Below are 22,428 nucleotides of genomic sequence, written 5' to 3' on the forward strand. Positions count from 1 at the left end.
GGTGGGATGTACTGGGTTCAAATATGGCCTCAACACTTCCCATCTGTGTGACCCTGGGCAAGTCAATTAACTCCAAATGCCTAGCCTGTACCACTTTCTTGCCCTGGAATGGAAGATGAGTGTTTTTAAAACATGATGAAAAATAAAATAAAATAAAATACCCCTTAATATTTTACATGATCAAATAATTTACTAACATGTCTTTTTCTCATATGAAAAATACATTTGATTATGTTAGTCTAGCAAGTACAAAAATAAATAGTCTTGGAATCCAAACTACTTCATCATATCCTAGGGGAGGTTTGAATAGAAGGAAAACAGTACTACTATATCAATATTAAGGCACCAAGTTTTAAGTGACCACAGTTATGAGTTAATAGTATAATAAGGCTACTTAAAAGGGCATATAATCTTATGATTGCATTATTATTACATGTACCTATAATTTTGATGTATTACTTTAATAAAATGTAAATCACAGTAAGCTATATACTTCTACTGTACTGACCTATTTAGACCCCATGAGTTTAATATTTTAAGAGAGACACTAATGAGTTCAGTTCGGTATTCAAGATGTCCCAAAACTATTCAAATAAAACTTTTTTCCCTTTTTGTGGCAGAAGGAATGGATAAAAAGGTTATTTCTAACACCTTATGTGATCCAGACATGAACTTTGAAAACAAACTAGAATCTCATAAAATGTTTGGAGGAGAAATGTATTAACCATTATTAAATTTTTAAATTGTTCTATCAGTCAAAAAACAAAATGATGGGTAGCAAATATGAAAGTGCCTATCTCAAAAGCTACTTTCTAAACTATCACTAGTGATGGAACATATATACAAGGTGACATTTCTTTACCTTCTGGAAGTGTTGAATGGTAAACTACAGGGCTCCAAGGACTGGAGAGCTGGTCCACATGCAAACGAACAGCAAATTCATACTTGGTATTTGGCTCTAGGCTTTGAACCAACATGTGAGTTTCTGATCTATGTTAATAAATAATGTATTTGTTAATATTGATAGCTCATAACTTACACATTCAGACATTTTAACAATTCTAATCAATACAAAGGAAAACATTACTACTATTCTTTCAGATTCATATTATCCTTAAGGAGGATTCTATTAGAATAAAATAAATCCTTGTGAATTTAGCAATTAACGTGGAGATTGGCTGTCAGAGAGAAAATTAGCAATATAAGCAGTCCCTACATAAGGGGAGCACTATATTACAAATTCAGTTACACAAAGGGTCAAATCATATTTCCCAAGTATACAGCGCAGTGTCTTAACAAGAAAGACCTAAAATAAGGGTTACATCTTCTTTTCCTCACACCATTATTAAAATCTATTTTTTTACACTTTTCATTAAAGATATTAAGTTCAATTACTTTTAAAAATATGGCATCTTTATTAGTAATATTAAATAATCTAGTTGATCTATCATTGATTTACATATTTTAAACTTGTCATGTAACAATAAAAAAAACTCAAATAATATATTTAGTAATTTCCTGATTCTGAACACATTTCTTTAATATGTTCTTAGTTCTAATTCAAACTCTTCCATTTATGGGAGAAACAATAATTCTTTTTAAACTACTATTTCTATGTTGAATGATTTAGGAATATTAAAAAGCAAATCATATTTCAGTAGGAGGTCTTTCTCGTAGTCCTTTCTACTGCTAGTGCTTCTAACATTACCTTCCATTTACATTGTGTGTGTTTTTTAATTTTCTTTAAAAATATGTAGAAATAATTTTACACCTTTTAAATTAATTAAGTTAACTACAAAGTTATAGAAAGAAAAATATTAAAATCAAAATGACTAAATATTGTACCTAAAGACAAATATACACTAATGAAATTATTTAAATCCTATTATTAGCACATCAAATATTTTAGCACCATGTCCTGAAACATTTTCTTTTAGAAACAATTTTTTAACAATTGCTTTTTGACTCTTGCAATCCAAATTCTTTCCTTCCCTCCTCCTTTTCCCTCCCCAAACAGTAAACAATCTGATCAAGTTTATTCCAGTGTTGTTGTACAATACAATTTTCCATATTCCTCATAGCGGGAAAGAAGATATATATCACACATGCAAGAAAAAACTCATGAAAGTCTAGAAGATGGGAGGTCCTGGGTTCAAATCTGACCTCAGGCACTTTTTAGCCATGTGGCCCTGGGCAAGTTACTAAATCCCTGGGCAAGTTACTAAATCCCCATTTCCTAGCCTGTACTGTTCTTCTACCATGGAACCATTCATTACATAGTATTGATTCTAAGATGAAAATTAAGGGTTAAAAAAAAGAAACTCATGAAGAAAATAAGGTGAGAAAAGGTATGATTTTATTTGTGACAGTTCCTGCTATTGCTGTGGATAGCCTTTTTCATCATGGGACCCTTAGTGTCTTCCCATTAGGATGTGAGCACTTTGAGAACAGGGACCCTGCTTTTGACTGCTTTTGTTGGGAACTTAACACAGTACTTAATACACACAATGCTGAATGGCTGACTAAATATGACAAGGAGGCAGAAGATCCAAAATAAATATTATATTAGGGTTAATTAAAGATGATAGAACAGGTGGGTCCAAATGGAAAAAGAAAAATTAAACCATCAATAGAAGCTACATACGTTTGAAGATACTGAACCAAAGAAGCATTCTGAAGGCCCACAGGGTTACAGCGGATGGTATAATTAATTATTTGTGCAGAGGTAAAGGCAGGCCTCCCCCAGTTCAGGTAGATAGAAGATGAGGTATTAGCCTTTGCATAAAGATGATGGGGTGGAGGTGGTGGAGGAACCATACGATCACGAACAGCTAGTTAAAAAAAGACAATATTCATTTATGAGCAACAAAAAATTCATTTAAGATTTCAGCAAAATCATAACATTATCACCTTGCAAAGGCAGTTTTGCATCTTCTAGAAATACACAATGATGTGCAGACACTATCACATTAAAACTTCAACCCCTCTTCTATTAGCCCACTCCTAGGGTGGAAAATAGAATATATTAATAATGCTCTTGATATACTATGTATTAAGATATTTGTCAAGGTCACTCAGATTGTGAACATATTACTAAAAACTATATATTCTTTGGTCTTCATAAAACTGCACAATGGTCTGTCTGAGAAAATTAATTTTAAAATTAAGTACATTAACATGTAATAGAAAAACACTCCTCTTCACTTTTCTTAATTAAACTCTATGTAGTATAAGATACAAACCAATACAGAAATAGATCTTTAAAAGGTTAACCATCAAAGGTTCTTTAAATTATTTGCTTTCTTAGAAAAGAAAATAAGTATAGTCTTTATAATGCTTTGCCAAATTATTTCATGGAAATTTAGTACTTACAAACACATCCTGGAGTACTGACTGTTTGGTCTGCCTGATAACCATCTTCCATATTGTTATATGCCAGCAGCCTCACATGATATTTCCTTCTTGGATCTATTGAGAAAAGAAGAGATACAGGGGAAAATTTCAGAGTTAAAAAGTTATTGCAAGAGCTTTCTGGGCTTTAGGTTTAAAGGAATTTTTTGGACTCTCATAAAATTTCTTCCCTAAAAGTGATATTCCTTCTTCTTCTTCTTTTTGTAGTACATACTGACTCAACTATTAGCCTCTGTATCTTGTGTAAATTGTCATAAAAAGTTTATCCTGTAAGTCTAAACTTAAACACTTAAAAAATAATTTCCATACACATAGAACACAAAAAGGGGAATCAATATGAAACTAGAATGCTTGCTTCAAATACACACACACACACACACACACACACACACACACACACACACACAAATAAATAAATAAATAAACAAATAAATAAATTCTCTGGTTCTTTCAAAACCAATGTCTGATTCCTTCTGAACTTCTTTCTATTCTTTTCTATCTATGTTTTCAATGGTCCTCTTTTTTTTTTTTTTTTTTTTTTTTTTTTTGCCATCACTTGATAATCCAATCTACAACCAAGAGAAAGGGTAAACAAATCTTGAAAGATAGTCTCTTTCTGCAACTTGTGCACATCAGTAGCAATCTTTGAGGAGGTAGGTAACATGCTTCATCATAGGTCCTCTATAGATATGGTTGTTCATTGCTCTGAACAGACTTCTTAAGTTTTTCGAAGTTCTTTATAATGTTTTCCTCAAATAAATTGTCTTCTTAGTTTTGCTCATTTCACCATTAATTCATTCTATAGGAGATTCTTTGAAGTTATGTTTTTACATTGCACACATAATATTCCCTTACATTCATGTATTACAGTTTGCTCATATACTTTCCCAATGTCTAAAAGGCCATTTAAAGCGCTCCTTTAGATTCTTGCTTATCCCTGTGTTCTTTTAACATTTTTGACATTTGCTTGGTTAAATGCTTACTTGTAAAGTATACAGTCGATAACAAATGAGTAGGATAACCAATATGTTGAATGCAAGAGTGAGAAAAATATGTCATGCTGGAACACTCAACCAAAATTGTTAAGTCAAAATTTAATAGAGATAATTATAAAACAAAAGCCAGTCCTGTAGGGAGTGTTGGAAGTAAGTTAGGGATTTTCTGAGGCAAAAATGACTCGGGAGAGCATTTTAGACATTGGGGACTAGAGGAAAAGGAAGAATAGCTTGTACAATGTAGATTAAAAATTAATATCCAAAAATACTCTGAGTATTATATTTAATAAAATTTATTAAATTTAACTTGAAGCAAAAAGGGAAACTAAAAGGCTAGAATCAAGAAGGAGCTCACCCAAGCCACTCATGTGGGAGAGAACGCAAGGGAGGAGCTTACAGAACTATATAAACAGTAACGTAAAGACGTATGTAAATGAAAAGGGAAAAAGGAATTTGGGGACAGGGAAAGAATTCTGGGAGATGGAGTCTAAAGGTACAAAATTTCTAATTAATATAACAAGCAGAAGGATACAAGAAATAGGTAATGGATATAAGAATAAGTAGACCATTTCTGGGATCTAGAATGTATGACAGAAAGTAATATACTGCCAATTTAGAAAGTTAGACTAGTAAGAGCTTAAAATGGCAGACAGAGGAATTTGTATCTTCTCCTAAAAGCAACAAGAAGCCACTTAAAGCTTCCTGAACAAGGAAGTGACCTGGTCAGAGCTAAAGTTCAGGAATATCAAATTTGACATCTACAAAGTGTATGGATTGGAAAATAGAGTAGACTCTTAGATAGTCCTGGGTTGGGTTAGATGGCAACTACTTTGTTCCTGCACCCTAAAGACCACAAACTTCCCCCTATGATTTACAGTTTATTCCAACTATTTGTGTTGTCACCCCCATGAGAGTGAGCTTCTTGACAGTAGGAACTACCTTGCTGTGGTTTTTGCATCCCCAAGGCTTTGCACAGCACATAAAAACTTTTTCATTCAATGTCTTAAAAAATTAAGTAGTTCTTTACTTAACCTTTCAAATATCCCAGGAAGAATAATAAAGAAGGTTTGCTCTAACATACCTTTGAGGCATTATCTTCCCAGAAAATAAATCCAACGAACCCCCATAGTATTCCTTTTCACGAGTTACATTTTTGGCCAGTAGGTGGTGCTCAGTTAAAGTTTCCTAATGTGTACTTTTATTTAACTGTTTTCTATTAGAGTAATCTGAGAAATTGGATCACAAAGTTTCTAAGAATTATCTGTAAGCTAAAAGTCAATAAGCTTTAAATACTAAGTTTTGTTGTGACAAACTGACTTAAGAGATCTTCCTGATTTGCTTCCTGGGGGAGGAAGCAATCTTCTAGGACCTCAGCCAAAAATGTAAATTATAGTTTCAAATTAAGTGCCAACAATTAGGGAGAAAAATATTTTCAGAGATATCATCAATGATGACTGAATTAGTTTTACTTCAGAAGCCTTATATTTTACCGTATTAGAAAATTAATTTTACACATTCATTATTACAAAGCAAACAAGGTAAACACCACAAATACATTTAACAGGACTCCTCAGACTCTGCTTTTAATCCCAAAACATTGTAAGACAACCCATTGATTTGGCAAGGCAGTAGAACTGATGAGCCTTAACCTAGAAATTTATAGATGACCTGGTAGTAATCAAAAGTTTAGTTTCCTAGAAAATGAATAATAGGAAACAACTGTTTACAAAGTACTTAGCTATAGCAACGAGAAAGGATAATATTGCAGTCATTAAAACCTTGCTATTGTTTCTTTCAGCTGCTACATGTTTGTGAGGCTCCAAAGGCCTTGAAAAGAACCAGACCAGAGCCAACAGGTCAGGGCTAGATAAAATTAAGAAAGAATCTCAGGTCAGAACCATGGGAAAAATTTTCTCTCCTTCTCAAAGCAGTGATTCTACCTTCAGCACCAGTGATTTTTAAATTCAAAACTGACTGAAAAGAAAATCAAAAGTTCTGCCTTTCTAAACTGGTTTCAAAATTCCTTGGTGGTAGTGCACATGTGAGAAAAAATGCCTCAGGTCACAAAGAAGATAAGGCAAGGAAATAATTTTAGGGCAATTGCCTGTCTCATTCAATGTATAGACAGTTCCATTTGGAGGAAAAAATATGCTCTTTAGTATGGTCATTGCCTGTACATATGTGGAACGACTAATCAGCCTTACAAATAAAGGTTTTTTAAAAAAATCACAATAACTCTTAAAAACTGCAACTCTTATAAATGGCCATTTAAATAGCAGTCAAAAGAATACAGAATTTCACAAGTAAACTAAAACTTTATAAGTACTGTTATGAAAATGAAAGTGATTTAAGGTTTTATATCTATTGATTTTGAAAATTGTAAACCTAACTGAATCATGTTAAACGAAGTAAGAATAATCCAGAATAAATGTGAAGGGTGAAAGAAATAAGGATAATAAGTCTGAAGAGTATAAAACTTGGTGTCTGGACAAATGTCCATCTTTAATTTAATCTTTTGTGTTTCTGGGTTTTATTTAACCTACAGGTCTATTGTTTGGTAAGGTCCGGCTGTAGAGCTCATTGGTCTGGCTTTCCAGGGTGACTGCACTGCCCCCAAGCTTGTCTCTTCAAACAATAAACTCCATATAATTATTCAGAGAAGAGGCCGAGCTGCTGTGACATCTGGGTCATGGCCTTTGACACAGAATCTGGGGCTAGCCAGGATCTGCTCTAAGCAACAGAAGTCGAGAGGAATAGCTAAGGGGGATGGGTGGGAAAAGAAAAGCTGAGAGAAATACTATTCTTTAAAAGGTACAGTAACCTAAATTGAACAAATTAATCTTATCCATTATCCAAAATGAGATATCTGCTTGTATGTTGCAAACCCCAGGAGAATGTAAACTCCCTGAGGGCAGGAAACTAGGTTCCTTCTTTTGACTTAATTTTAGCACCTATAACATTGCCTGGCCCATGTAGGTATTTAATGAATGCTTATTGAGTTGAATTCTAATTGCTTCTTCATGTCAAACTTCAATGAGTTTGGAGAAGGTTGGTTCTTCCAAAGTTTGTCTAATTCTATGATATTATGGAAGGTGTTCTACCATATATCTGTTATAATTTACTAGTTATAATTTTTAAAGGTTGTAGCCAAATAGTTCAAATTATGCATTTCAGAAATGTTTACTAGGATAAAAATTTATTCATTTAAAATATTATTATACCTTAGATAAAAGTATAAGCTGCACTTAAGGTGCAGAATAAAAAAATATGGTTCCTATGAACTAAAAGCATTATTTACTCTCAATTTAAAAATTTTAAGATCCAAGAAAAATTATTTTATATGACTATCAGTGCTGTAATTATTGTTAATTCCATGATGTTCTGTGATAATATTTAATGTTTATCTGGATGTGAATCTATCCCACCAAGCAATCCTCTGTAGGGTTATATGATTTCTGACTCTTGATTATTCGTCTAAACCTGAAAATGCTTACCTTTTGGTAAAAATATCCTTTCATGTAGGGGATCTAAGAAGAAAGATTACTTATATGTAGCAGTGTGATATTTAGAAGGGCTTCCTATCAATCATCTAAATTTTAAAAAGATCCAAAAATCAAAATGAAACCACAGTTAACATTACATTTAAAAAAAACCCAAGACTCCAGGAACATAAATCAGTAACCCTTTAGGACTTTTAAAATCACATAGCATTTTATAAATTTTTTTATTATGACTTTTCATTTTCATACACTTACAAAGACTTAAGTCCTTTTGAAGAAGGACTTTAAAATTACTTTAGGATACCCGAATCATATATCAGGGGATGAAATTTTTCATCTAAATTTACTAAACATGATTTGTATTATAACCAAATTCCTACAGGCTAATTTGAAAGTGATATGGGGTCTCTGACAAACACTTTAAAAATCCTTTTATGCTCTTCTTTTCTTGTGGGAGAGCTTTTCTTTTGTTGCTGCCCAGTAGAAGGAGCTACCTCACTGGTCCTGCTTTGTAAGATGAGAACATTGCCATTAAGTCCACCATTCACAATACAATCAGTTTAATGGAATTATGCAAAGGAGAGTTGAGGGTAAGGGAAAGATGGAAAAGTCAACCAAAACCAGCAGCACCCTAGTGACATAGTTAATGACAGTTATAACTTAATCATATTTGTAGTATCCATCCATGTAACAATTTACTGAACAATTTTGCAGCAAAAATTTTAAATTGTTGTCTAAAAAAATTACATGATTATCCCTATAATAGAATTATAAAAATATAGTTTAAGTTCTGGATGAATTGGTAACAGGAAGTCAAGGCCTGTATCATAAATTATATAAATGAACTTGACTCTGATTTTGAAGGAAAAAAATTATAATTATGTTTATTTTCCCACTAGGAGAGATATTTAGCCTAAAAGTATGGGAAAGTATAACATACATTGTTACTGTATGTTTTTAAAGGTCTGTTTAAGTAGCTGCCCTATTCTGCCAAAACACATATATTGACTGTCTGACATATAACATCATCTTATAAACAATATTTTTACAAACTGAAGAGAGGATCTATTCATGGCAACAAAACTTCCCCTGAAGCTATGAAATAAATTTCCTTTTAGGACTAACACTTCTCTGTTGGACTGTTATGGACTCTCCATGCCATTTTGACCCTTTTGTAAGGCAAAATGAAAATACCATCTATCATCTCCTGTAGCACAGCGACTTTGTTGTAGGTTCACAGTTTCATTGCGAAAACATCTGTGGGTTGATGACCCTCATCCCAAATCCCAACCTTCTGCTGTTATAGGAATGTATACAAGAAGGGAGGAGTAACAGCAGGTAGACTGGATTTCTTCTCAAGTACTGAACAAATATAAGCTCATTTGATTATTAGTCGACTTCATCTTAATAATAAAGTAAGCAGTGTTTGTGTTTGGAATACTTATAACACCCTCAAAGTTCAAACATTTGAAATATTTATTTTAAATAATGCTAAATAATTTTTCTACAATAGATTTTAATACTAGTGAATTAAAGAATTTTGATAATCACAATTTTATTTTGATGTATGGAATAGACCAAGGTAAGCTAAGAATATATTATTAACTATATACTATAATAGCCTCTTTAAATTTCCAAAATCTTACTTCTATGTAAAACATGAACACATACATTTCTAGAAGAAATTAAAGGTTTTTTTTTAAAATGCTTTAAAACACATCAAAAGAAGACATTAGGAAATTTCAGCATATAAAATGTATGAAGACAAACTAATTAAGGACAATCTCTATTACAAATAAATTGTTGAAAGAATAATATTAAAACTAGAGATTCCTTCATAGTAAGCAAAAATGCCTATTGCCTTCAATAGGAACGCTTTATTATTGAGTAACACTTTTTAAATCATTGAAAAAAAGGCAAACATCATGGTAATATGACAATTCAGACTAGGAGATGTTTTCTGTATTCCTATTATACCTAAAGTCATTAATTGTTCATAAGGGGCAGTTAATGACTTTAAATACTGGTAGGAAAAAAGTGGTCAAGAGAACAACCAGTTCTTTCGATAACTTGTACAATTACTCTAAGAACATCCCTGAAAATTCTTAATAATCATTCTGTCTTACCAGTTACTAATATTTCTGGAATCGTTTTATTTTAACCATCTATAAATGATACAAACTCCTCTGAAGTAAGGATATTATCCACAAATTAAACACTTCAGGCATATTCATTCTGCCAAGTTAAAGTCACCATTTTTATACATTTAAATGATATTCTTAACATGAAACACAGATTCAAAAATGGTATATACTAGGACACTCTTTTTTTGGGAAATATTTTAAATACACTCCTTTCCCAATACTGACACAGTTTCCTAAGCAAAACAACAACAACAAAACAACCTGGTTTCAAAATGTTGATATCTTTTTCTAAAATGTTATTTATTGATTTAATTAACAGAAAAAGAAAAACAGTGGCAGGTTTCTGGTTCCTTTTAAGAATGTTAGAAAGCTGTTGCTCTCTGTTGATTTACAATGCAGATGCTGCTTTTTAAAATTTTAGAACACAGGTCATAAGTGGCAAAGGGAGTATTATAGGCTTTTGAAAGCTAAACCCACTGTTTGAAAATAGCTTTGCCACACACAGAGCCATGGTCAAACAAATATAATTTTTAAGAAAATATGAAAATTTTTAAAAATTAAAATTTCCCATAAAGGAAAATGGAGAAAAAGGGATCATTTTCAATAATGTCATCAATCCTTGAAATCTACAGAGGCTTGAAATATCTTGTGGGTCAGAACCCAAAGTCACATCTGCCATGACTTTTCTTCTGAGACCACAAAGGTCATTTTTTGAAAAGAGTGGGAATGTATGTTACCAACAAACAAAAGAAAACATGCTAAAAATGGTTAAGTCAGACAATCCAGATGGGAAAAGGTGAAAGTTCAAAAAAGTATGTTGATTGTTTTCTCCCCAATATCCCTAAATCATTTATCTCAAAACTTACAATTTCTTAAATAAACATCCTATATGTCTTCTCTTCCCTACCATTTTCTCCTTAATATATAATTTGGATATGTTTCATTATTGTTCAATAGCAAGTTTACAAGTGGTTTCAAGCAATGCCAGACGTTTCTATCTAGAAACAAAACATGTAAGAAATTATTTAATTCAATTTCATTATTTTAGAGATGGTGAATCTGAGTCCCAGAGATATAACATTATTCTTCTATTTTAATAGTTTAGGAAAGAATTCATTTGCTCTGAATTTCTGAAGATGCAGTAGTTGTTTTAGGATATTAATCTATGTCCCACACCATTGATACAATTATCTGATACCCTACTGACTCCAAAGAAAAAGAAAAACAGTATTTTACAGTAATAATTAGATAAAAAATTATATATATGTCTTTATTTAAAATGGGGCAGGTTTTTAATGCCACATCTTGTCAACTACTGGTCAAAAACTTTTAAAGTTTTTTGGAGGGTGGTTTGCATTATCCTGGGTAGTTAAAGTAGCCAAGGTCTCTGGTCTGCCAGCTGAAGCAATTTATCCCATTGCTACAATTAACTACAATAAAATGTTAATGGAATACTTTAGTGAAGTCAAGAAGACACAAAAACGACAGCCTGTATATGTATAGTCCTTTTTGTGATTGGGAGTGATATTTTTCTGCATTTCATGCTTAATGTCAGAAAGAAATTTTTAAAAAAATGCACAATGAAGATAATTAAGCTAAAGGAGGATGTTTGAGAATCCCACCACCCTGCCCTAATTAGTAAATAAATTTAGACAGTACTGAGTTGAATTGGGGTGAAGTGTTAAGCGAGTTTTGATAGATAACATTACCCTCTTCTGACTACAAAGAATTGAAGCTCAGTTCTATTTTGTTAACTTCTCTGTAATTAATTATCAGATCTTATAGCACCAAATTTTCTACTAAGCAATATATACTCTGAGAGGTTCACTGGTTCCTATAAACCACTAGGGCATCCACTACTACCATGGGAAGATATTAATGATTATATAACAGGGCAGATAATGCTGGCTGAGGTAATTTCAGAGTATAACCTGGAATCATCCTAAAGTCCTATTATATAGTACATTTTATAAAATTACCACAAGTTATGAATTATTTTCAATGATCTTTGAAAATAAACATATCGCTTATTGTACCAAATTTAAGAAGTCACACAGCTATAACTATCTCAAAGTTTAAAATCACATTTGAACTTTTATTTCATTTACACCCTGATAAAACACACTAGAATATATTTATGTTAGTACTATAAATGGTGCTCCTTTGACAACAAAGATCAGCTATAGTGGTGGCCAACCTACTAGTTAGACTACAAACTTAAGATAAGGGATAATTTTCATTAATTTTATAGCAAAAACTATTTTCTAAGTGATGTTCTTGTGTATGTTTTATTATTGTTGTTCAGTTGTGTCTGACTCATCAGGACTCATTTGGGGTTTTCTTGGCAAAGGTAATGGAGTGGTTTGCCATTTCCTTCTCCAGCTAATTTGAAAGATGAGTAAATTGAGACAAACAAGGCTAAGTGACTTGCCCAGGATTATACCGCTAGTAAATATCTGAGGTTGGATTTGAACTCAGATCTTCCTGACTCCAAGTCTGGAGCTCTATCTATTGTACTACCTAATTGCCAAAGCACAAATCTCTGAGCTGTACAATTATAAAACAGAACTATTTATAACATATAGTAAGGCTAAGCTGGTTCTGTGTATCTCATAGTTTAGGGACTATTAAAGATTCACATGGACTAGGTTCAAATCTGGGGGCTGACCCAAAGAAAGTTCCCATTTCTCTGCTGTTTATTACCTTCATTGAGGCATCCAGGAAAAGCTTGAATATTCACAATGTAATTCATGGCTAGGTTTCCTTAAATGTGAGCAGTAGTCCCAATTGACAAGTCTCCAAGATATCAAATGTATATCATGTATAGAACAGTAAATTTCACTCTTCAGACCCACAAGAGCCCAAAACAAACAGAAAAAAATAAAGTGGTCAAATCACAGTCTTGATTAGAAGGCCAGATTCTCAGGATCATGCTGCTTAGGAAAATTCCAAATCTGCTTTCTCCATACAGGAGCTGGAGCTCCCACATATTGTCTATGAGGTATCTTCTCAGGCTGAGTGCAATCTCATGTCTACCTTACAACAAGGACACTGCATGGGTGGTCTCCCTGTCTCAAGATTCTCCCCACTCCAATCCATTTTCCCACTCAGAGAGCTGCCAAAGTGATTTTCCTGAAGCATAAGTCTGACCATCACACCCACCCCAATAAATAATGTCCATGGGTGTCATGATGCCTCTAAAACAACTATTTTTTCCATTAAAAATTCCATTCACAATCTGGCCCCCTCTTACCTTTCTATTCTTACATTCCCCCCATTCCCTACCCTCCATAAATTATATAATTCAGCATCCCTGGCCTTGTTGCTCCTTCTCTTGGCTCCTGACTTCTCATTGCCTGGAATTCTCTTCTTCCTCAACTTTAACTCCTGGCTTCCTTCAAGACTCAGTTCAAATCTTACCTTTTACAAGGAGCCTTTCTTGTCTCTCCCCATTCCTAATAACCTTCCCTGTAAGATTATCTTCTTCTATTCCTTAAATTCTTAAGCTAGAGCCCACAAACAAAAAAAATTGATAATTGTATTTCACTGTACTTGTTTTCATTTGTAATTCCTTGCATTTCATCTTATCTAAAAGATGAAATTTTAAAACATTATGCTGAAAAGGAGTCCATAAACTTTGCTAGTCCACCAAAGGGGTCCATAACACAAAAAATGCTAAGAAGTTCTCATATTGTATGGGCATAGCAGTTTGTATGTTGTCTTCCCCATTAGCATGGGACCTTGAGAGCAGGGACCAGATTTTTTCCATTTCTTTGTATCTCCAGAACTTAGCATTGTATTTGGCATATAGTTAAGTGTTTATTTTGATAAATGCTGTTGACCGACTGTCCTCCATGAGATGTGCACAATATCATTCCTTTCTCATTCTCCCTCTCTCTGCCTCCAACAAAAGTATTCTACACCCTGGAATGCCTACTTGAAATCTAAAAGATATCAATAAATGATGAACAAATCTGTAAGTATGCTTTTCAGGTGATGGAGGGCCATTTCCTTCCACAAGACTTCTCCGACAAGACCAGCAACAATCTACCCAAGTTTCAATCTGTCAATCATCTTGAGTTCCTTTCTTCAGTGAAGTGGCCGTACCTATACTCCATGAGATGTTACCCCTTAGCTACCTCCAAAGATTCACAATTTGTAATATCATTAGATTGACTGAAGCACTTGTACAATTGACAAGGACTCCCTGAATTGACCATCCCTTACACTTGTTTTGATTTTTACTTAGATCAAGATAACTACATTTACATGTTTGCATATTTAATGCATAAAGATTAGTCAGAACTAATATGTTAATTCAAATGGAAATAGAAACGTATAGCCAAAACTGGCTATTTAATTTTTTTTTCCAATAATTGGAAAACATTCTAATTCTTGACTGAATTTCGCGGGCATCCTAATGTGAAGTCATTTTGGGGACAACCAAAGTCACCAATATTGACTAAGTAGGCAAACGCTCTACCTGAGATTTGATGACATAAGGATTTAGGAAGGAATCAAACACAGAGAATATATTACAACATACACAGAAGACTAAAAGCATTTCAATACTTTTTGTTTCATGACCTGAAAAAACCCCAGTGTGTATATTCTAGAAGGAAATTATTTCTAGCTAGGTATTTATTATTATTCTGATAATAACAAACCAAATATGATATATAAAGAAAGAATGTGTGGATTTACTTTGAGGAAATGCGTTTTTAAAAGAGGGAAAATTCTATAATAAGAAAAGTTAATACAGAGATAAAATATTTTATGTTTGCTAAAACTGACAAAATTTACCAAAAAGTAAAAGAACACCTTTAGAAACATCATTTAACTAAAAATTTAAAAAGGAAGAAAGAAAAAGATTGCTTTTTCCATTTTTGAGCTACATAGATAAGCTAAACAACTGAAAATACATTTCAAAAAAATCCAAACTTTTAAGAAATATGCTATCACTAAAAGCATATTTGTTTAGCAACAAATGCAAGATTTCTTTAAATATTGAGGTATAAATTTTCGTGTTAAAGTATTGGCATTATATTATATTGATTAATGATGAATAAAAATTACTCCCCCAACAATTCTGTACAAACTAGAAATAAGGGAGATTCATATAATCGTTCTCTGTATCTTCAGAGTCTAACAAGTAATACTGACAAGGTAAATAAAAGTATTTAAGAAATATTCAAACATTTTATTTATTTATTTTTATTTATTGATATATATTTTTCTTCACCTTTTATTTATTTATTTATTTATTTGTTATTAAATCATCAATTTAGCACCAAATTTAAATTTTTTATTGTTTTTAAAATAAAGTATAAAAATAAAATTAGAAAAAATCTTTAAATGTTAACATTTTTAACATGTTAAAATTGGTCCTATATAACATAATGCTTTCTTCTGCCTACCCTGATGTCTCTTTCATGTGCTAATGGTGGCATTTTTCAAACTCTTTCCCCTTTGACTTACTTAGACCTTTACAGACCTCACACATCTAAAGGCTCTTCACATTCACCACAAACTTTGAGAGTGGTCTGTGGGGATGGCATGCAGTATGATTAATGGACAATGTTGATTTAATTTCCTAAAGCAGGACTTCTCCCTTTTAAAAGGAGATGCTATTTACAATGCATGCTTCAAGTATTTTACCTTCCTAATAAATCTTTACATAATACAATAATGAAGAGTTTATTTTAAGTTTTAATCCTTCACATTAAGAAAAAAATATCAGTTGAAAGTATAATCTAGAAAGTTATGTGGAAATTTATTACATGTAATTGGTAAAACAAGTAAATGAAATCAATAAAATTTAAAAATAAAATAAAATAAAAGCTCAACCCCAGAAAAAGTTTAATACAGAAAGAAAAATAATCCATTAAAATATGAAAAAAATACAAATTAAAAATTTGCTGATCAATGCAGAAAATAACTGCCTACATCTTTAAGTTTTTCTGTTAGTAAATGAAATAAAGAAAAACTCCACATAAATAATAAGTTTAAAAACATAATTATCAAGCTACAAATAAAAATGCTAATTAGTGGTTAAAATATGTTTATGTTTAACAAGATATACATATAAAAGTTAACATAATGTACATGAAGAAATTAATCTACTAAAATATAAGAACTCATAATAAATTCTATTCTAGCCAGAGACACATTAAGAAGTGGTAAATAAATATATATGAGAAATATGCAACAAATTACTAATTACAAGAATTAGGGCTCACAATTTTTTGTTTTCAATATATAAAATTATTTGAAATAAGACAATTTATTAGTGAAGAAATATAGCTTCATCAATTAAAATGCTCATGTAATTTCCACATTTTAAAGCTCCAGAGATACTAGGTTTTTCTTAATTTCTCTAACAATGAAAAGTATGTTTTTGTTGTCCCTCCGACTTTCAGATCTTTGATCGATCTCAAGAGTTGTTTCATGAAATGTTGCTTTTCTTTTCCCAAAGGAAAAAACGAAATAGATACTTCATGTAGGGGTTTGTTTTGTGTGGGTTGAGGAGGTTTTGTTAGTGTTTGTGTGCAAAGATTATCTTTAGGTTTTAACTACCTCCAACATTTGACTCAAGCTATCCTTTTTCTACCAGAAAGAAGTTAACTGTAAGGAGCACAATCAGTATTTCCCTTTTCATTTTATGGGATGGTAAAAATGCATTGTTACTTAAAATAATGAAATTTCCTTCTCCTACTTATTCTTCCTACCAACACAGGGGGCCTTACTTTATTTAAAGCCCTTTTAAGTTAGGCAAGTGAAGTGAGGTTATATAAGTACTGTAAATCTTTACTCAGTGCCAAAGGTCAAAAGGTTATCTGTGCTCTGCAGTTTTAGGGTAGAAAGATTTTCTTTACTCTTTTTAACAAGAAAACAAACTTCAGTATCTGAGTTACAGCAAAAGTCCAAGCTAATTTGAGAACCAAAAACAGAGTTAAATCTTTCTATGAATAAAAATGGTTTCTTCCAGGAAAACGTTAAGTTTGTGATTTTATAGGAATAAAAGTAGGCTGCAAAGCTTATGCCCCCAACACCTTACTTTTCCCTTCCCCCTTTCTCTCTGGCAGGAGTGAATTTACTGCACAGATGCTAAAGTAGTAAAAGCAACTTCAATTCTCCCTAACGCACAAATGCATGTATTTTAGTCAACTGAAGAGACTTTTATTTACTTAATTTAAAAAAATATATATATGTAGCTGGGTTCATTCACAAATAAAAATCTGACTCAATAATAAGCCATATTTTTCATAAATCCTCAAATGTTTTAGAACCTATAAAATGTGATGATTTGATTTGTTTAAAAACTGAAGCCATTTAGTTTCAAAGATAGAAGAACTGAATGTTTTAAAACAAAATTTCCAGAAATTACAAAATAAGATTTTAAACCTGTAAAATGACATACACTAAAATCACTGCAACTTTTGTGTACTCTGGACATATTTCTGCCTCCAATGGGCTTTGAAAACTTCAGGATGCTACAAACCATCAGCTTCATTGGAAAGATAAAAACAAAAAGCAGGGAATGAGGAGGGAACCTGTCCCTAATATTTATCTTACTATATGTACTATATACAGCTAAGTACAGTGGATAGAGTACTGGGCCTGAAGTCAGAACATCTGAGTTCAAATCCACCCTCAAAAAGGCTATGTGACCCTAGACAAGTAATTTAATTTGTTTGCCTTAGTTTCCCTATCTGTAAAATGAGCTAGAGAAGGAGATGGCAAACCACTCCAGTATCTTTGCCAAGAAAACCCCAAATGGGATCATGAAGAAAAAGAACAACTGAAATGGCTGAATGATAAAAACAAGAACAAACAGGCACTATCTGCTGTCTGGGTATCTCCTGGATAGAGCAGGCAAAGGAGATATAGTGTGTGTAAATGTAATATACTGCATGTATTTGCAGCTGTGCTGTTAAGATACATAGGAACAAGCCTGTTTTTCAATCTGCCAGGAGGAGTTATGATGAAAGATATAGTCAGGGTGAACAAAAGCTACATCCATGAAAATACACTTCTTGTGATTCATCTTCCCTAATTATATCAGCAGGACTTTTGAAGCCAGAGGTCCTAGAATGCTAGCTCAAATATCTTTAATTCAAGATTCAAAGGCTGAAACTATAACAGTGTGAAATTTTTATAAATGCATTTTGAATGATCAATTTTGGATCTGGAAGGGACTGTTAAGAGTCTCATTTAGTTTAGTCCACTTATTTTTTAGATGAAATATTGAGGTCTAGAGAGGCTGTCACTTGCTCAAGGTCACCTAAGAAGCTTGTGGAAGAAGTAAGACTAGAATCTAGGACCCCTAATTTCCATGGTTCATTCACTGTTCTCTCCAAATTACTATGCCTTTTTCTAGTAAGAGATGATGACATAGCTACTTTTGTTTTACTGGATTATTTAAGCAACAGCACACTTAAGGCCTGATGTTAAATACTTCCGAAAAGTTTAAGAATGTAGAACATCATCAGGTTTTGCAATTTGATATCTGGCAAACATGTCCTTTTAGCTGTACTGTGGCAAAACCTTTGTATGACACTGCCTCTGATTCCTTTTCCTTACAGCCTTTCTTCCTTACATTCTTCTTTCTTCATTCAGCCTTTCTTCCTTCCTTACATTCTTCTACCCTATAGGAAACTTTTCTATATTTAGAAATCAAGAAATTAAAATAAAATAAAAATATTTTTCAAATCAAGTAAAATGAATCTTGTCTCTCTCTAGGGAAGCATTCCATTCTATGAACTCAAAATTCTACCATCTCTGGAATTGGAGGACTTTTGTTCAAATCCTGCCTCTTATACTGTGCAAGCTTGGATGAATCATTTGCTTTCCTTTGTCCTTGGCTTCTTCACCTACAAAAAAGGAGTTGGGCTTACATGATCTCTGAGGTGATTGCCAGCTTTAATTCTATGATCCTAGAATTCTAAGCATGTAAAATTCCTCTAGAACTATGTAGCTCTAAAAGGTGCTGAAATGAAAGAGTAAAGCATATAATTATCCTCCAATTTATCCTCTCCCCAAGATTTCTTCCCTCTCTGTGTCACTCCAGGTAGATCTTTCCTAAGCAAACTTTCCAAAAGATACCAGTAGAAAGTCAGAAGGTTAGGTCTAGAAAGGTCCTAATAAGGTTATTTTTCCTCTTCTTTTACATAGGAGGACACTGAGGCCCAAAGTTCACTGAATTATTTAAAGTTATAAAATATTTGGATATGGGACTTAAACTCTCCATTCCATTATATTTCTTCATCCAGATTAGTACTGATAGAAGTATACCTATGATAGAAGCTCACCTACTCTGCTTTCCTCCCTTCAGTAGGATTGGTTTTCCCTAAAAGGAGATAAATCAGACCCAGAATCTAATTCACTTGTTTCCCAGAGGCACCTTCTTGATCTCCTAAGAAGTCCCACCCTCATGGATTCTTGCACCCTCCAACTGGGTGGATTTCTGCAGATCAAGTGAATCACCGCATTCTTCACCAGATCCTGGCTCGAGGACCAGATGTGTTTCCATTTGGTGATGAGGGAGGATGAACCCGAAGGAGCTAAATATCACTCGGTCCTTGTTGCATCTCCTTGCTGTGGCAGGATAAACAAACTCAACCTCCTTTTGTTAATTGTTCCATGACTTGTGGAGAGCCCCATTCTGCATCATCGTGGAGTCTGAGAGAGCTGACATTTGAGCCTCTCCCAACACTGAGGCTAATGGGAATAGGTTCCACTTGAATTGTGCTCATTTGATTCACCAAATACTTATTAAGCATTTTGTATGATGCCCTTATGGAAGCAGCTAGCTGGCTCAGGGACAGAGCACTGGGCTTGGAGTTAGGAAGATCTGAGTTCATATCTGGCCACGGACACTTAATGAGTGACCCTGGGCAAGATGCTTAAATTCTGTTTGCCTTCATATATTGAAGAAGGAAATGACAAAACATCTTTGCCAAGAAAACTTCACGCACAGTATGGTCCATGGAGTCATGAAGAGTTAGACACAACTAAATGACTGAACAACAATTATTATGTGTTTTGGATACAAAGACATAAATATGAGACAGACCCTGCTTTAAGACCCATATACTATACATGATGTGGCCTTAAACAATGGCCCCATGAAGCTTATGGTATAACTGAGATGGCAGAGTCATAAAACTGTGACTCAAGAAGGAATTGGATAAGCACAGCGCATAGGCACAGGAAATAAAAATAATGATATCTAGCATTTACTTAGCACTTTAGGGTTTGCAAAGTGTTTTACATGTATTATCCTGTTTGGGTCTCACAACAACCCTCTGAGGTTACTCTCATTTTATAGATGAGAAAACTGAGGCAGAGAATAGTTAAATGACTTGCCTAGGGTCACACGACTATAGTGTCTGAGGCAGAATTCAAACTCAGGTCTTTTTTTTTTTTTTGGCTTTTTTTTTTTAAAAACCCTTAACATCTATGTATTGGCTCCTTGGTTGGAAGACTGGTAAGGGTGGGCAATGGGGGACCCTTTCCCAGAGTCACACAGCTGGGAAGTGTCTGAGGCCAGATTTGAACCGAGGACCTCCCATCTCTAGGCCTGACTTCTCAATCCACTGAACTACACAGCTGCCCCCTCAGCAAGAAAACTCAGGTCTTTCTAACTCCAAGTCCAATACTTTATCTACTATTCTTCTTACCCAGCTGGCCTCAATAAAATAACATGAAAAATTAGAGGGAGAGATCATTTTAAATTCCATTCAATTCCACTTATCGAATCATTACATGGTACTCTACCAGGTGCTAAAGATACAAAAAAAAAAGTCAAATAGTCTCTCCCCTGTAGGACCTTAAATTCTACTGGAAAAAAGCAATATATATTATAAATAATATATAATGTATATATTATTTTAAAAGTAATTTGAGAGCTAGCTGAGGAAGATCTCCTGCAGGAAACAGCAAGTGAGTTTAAGTTTGGGTGAAGTGAGGGATTCTAAAAAGCAGAGAGGAGGTGGGAGAAAACTCCAGGTATGCAAGGCAAAAGAGGTAAATAGGATGACACATAGTGGGAACAATAAATAAGACAGGTCAGCTGTAATAATAACAAGATCGGGAGAAACATGCAGTCAAGTCAGGAAAAATAGGTTAGAGGTAGACTAAAAGTTCTTAAATAACAAACAAGAGGGTTTGTATTTTATCCAAGATGCAAGAAACTTCTTACACCCCTAAGGTAGTGACATGGTCAGACCTATATTATATGAATATCAGACTAACATCTGTGAAAAGGACTAGATGGAAGAGAGAAAAGACTACAAGAAGAAAGACAAATATGAAAACTATCATAATAGTCTAGGTTAGTGGGTGATATGGGCATTGAGAAAATGGTGTCAAGGGAGTAGACAGAAAGGAATGTCTGAGAGATGTTGTAGAGATAGAATTAAAAGAACTACAACTTTGTGGATATGAGTGACAAAGAAGGGGAAAGTGACACTGGAATTATGAACCCTGGGAAATTGGGGAAATAAGTGGATTTTGGAAAAAGAAAATGACCTCTTTTGGATATGTGGACTTTGAAATGCATGTAATACATAAAGTTTGAGATGTCTATTAGGTAGTAGTCTATACAATACTGGAGTTCAGTAGAGGCTGGGGATAAATACATAGATCAAGAACACATAAGTATAGAAATAATTGAACCTGTGGGAGATGAAGACATCATTAATCAGCCAATCAACAAATAATGACTAAGAGCTTGTTATGGACCTAGTCTGTGTTATATGTTAGGGATATAGAAGCTGAAACAATAATCCCTACTCCTAATAAGCTTACATTTTACTAGGAAAGACATTGAGTGCATATGAAATATGTATGTATATATACATATGCATGTCATAAATATATTTTATATGGGTTTACAGAAAAACAACAAATATGCTTTAACATGGAAAAATAAAATAAAATTGTTTCAGACCAATCTTCACTCATAAGATAATGTCCTGATTATAGAAATGCATAGGAAGTTTAGGTTTAAAAATTCAAATGTGTGGATTCGTAAAAAAAAAAATCAGGCCAAAAAGAAATGCATTCAGTATCTTAAGCTGCAGCAGAGAAATAAATGTTTACAATTTCTGTTCATTTGTCCAAATGAATAAAGTACAGTGGAAGTACTGCTTAAAGTCTGAATTGTAGTCTCACTATGGTTTAGCTTGAAAATGGATTAAACATTGCCTAAGACAGTCATTTAAGGTAATTAATGAGAGTAAAAATAAAATACTTTTAAAAAAATCTCTTCTATTTGTTTTAGCTTATATTCACACTTTGCTAGTCATTTTCCAAGCTACACAGTAGGTGGCTTTCAAAACAACTCTTTTAAAAGAGAACACTAACTTTGGTTAA

The 22,428-nt window shown here is 33.2% G+C and overlaps 1 protein-coding gene across 1 annotated transcript in view; it reads right to left on the reverse strand.

Annotated features, from left to right (window-relative positions):
• Positions 1–22,428, reverse strand: part of PRTG (protogenin) — a 139,571-nt gene that overhangs the window by 18,427 nt on the left and 98,716 nt on the right. Inside the window, exons 12-14 of the mRNA XM_044660104.1 lie at positions 3,373–3,468; positions 2,645–2,831; positions 863–990 (exon numbers count right to left, since the gene is read on the reverse strand). Of these exons, the coding sequence (XP_044516039.1) occupies positions 863–990; positions 2,645–2,831; positions 3,373–3,468 (411 nt within the window). The remainder of the gene's footprint in view (positions 1–862; positions 991–2,644; positions 2,832–3,372; positions 3,469–22,428) is intronic.

This window comes from Gracilinanus agilis, chromosome 2 (assembly GCF_016433145.1).
Source record: "Gracilinanus agilis isolate LMUSP501 chromosome 2, AgileGrace, whole genome shotgun sequence".
Lineage (NCBI taxonomy): Eukaryota > Metazoa > Chordata > Mammalia > Didelphimorphia > Didelphidae > Gracilinanus > Gracilinanus agilis.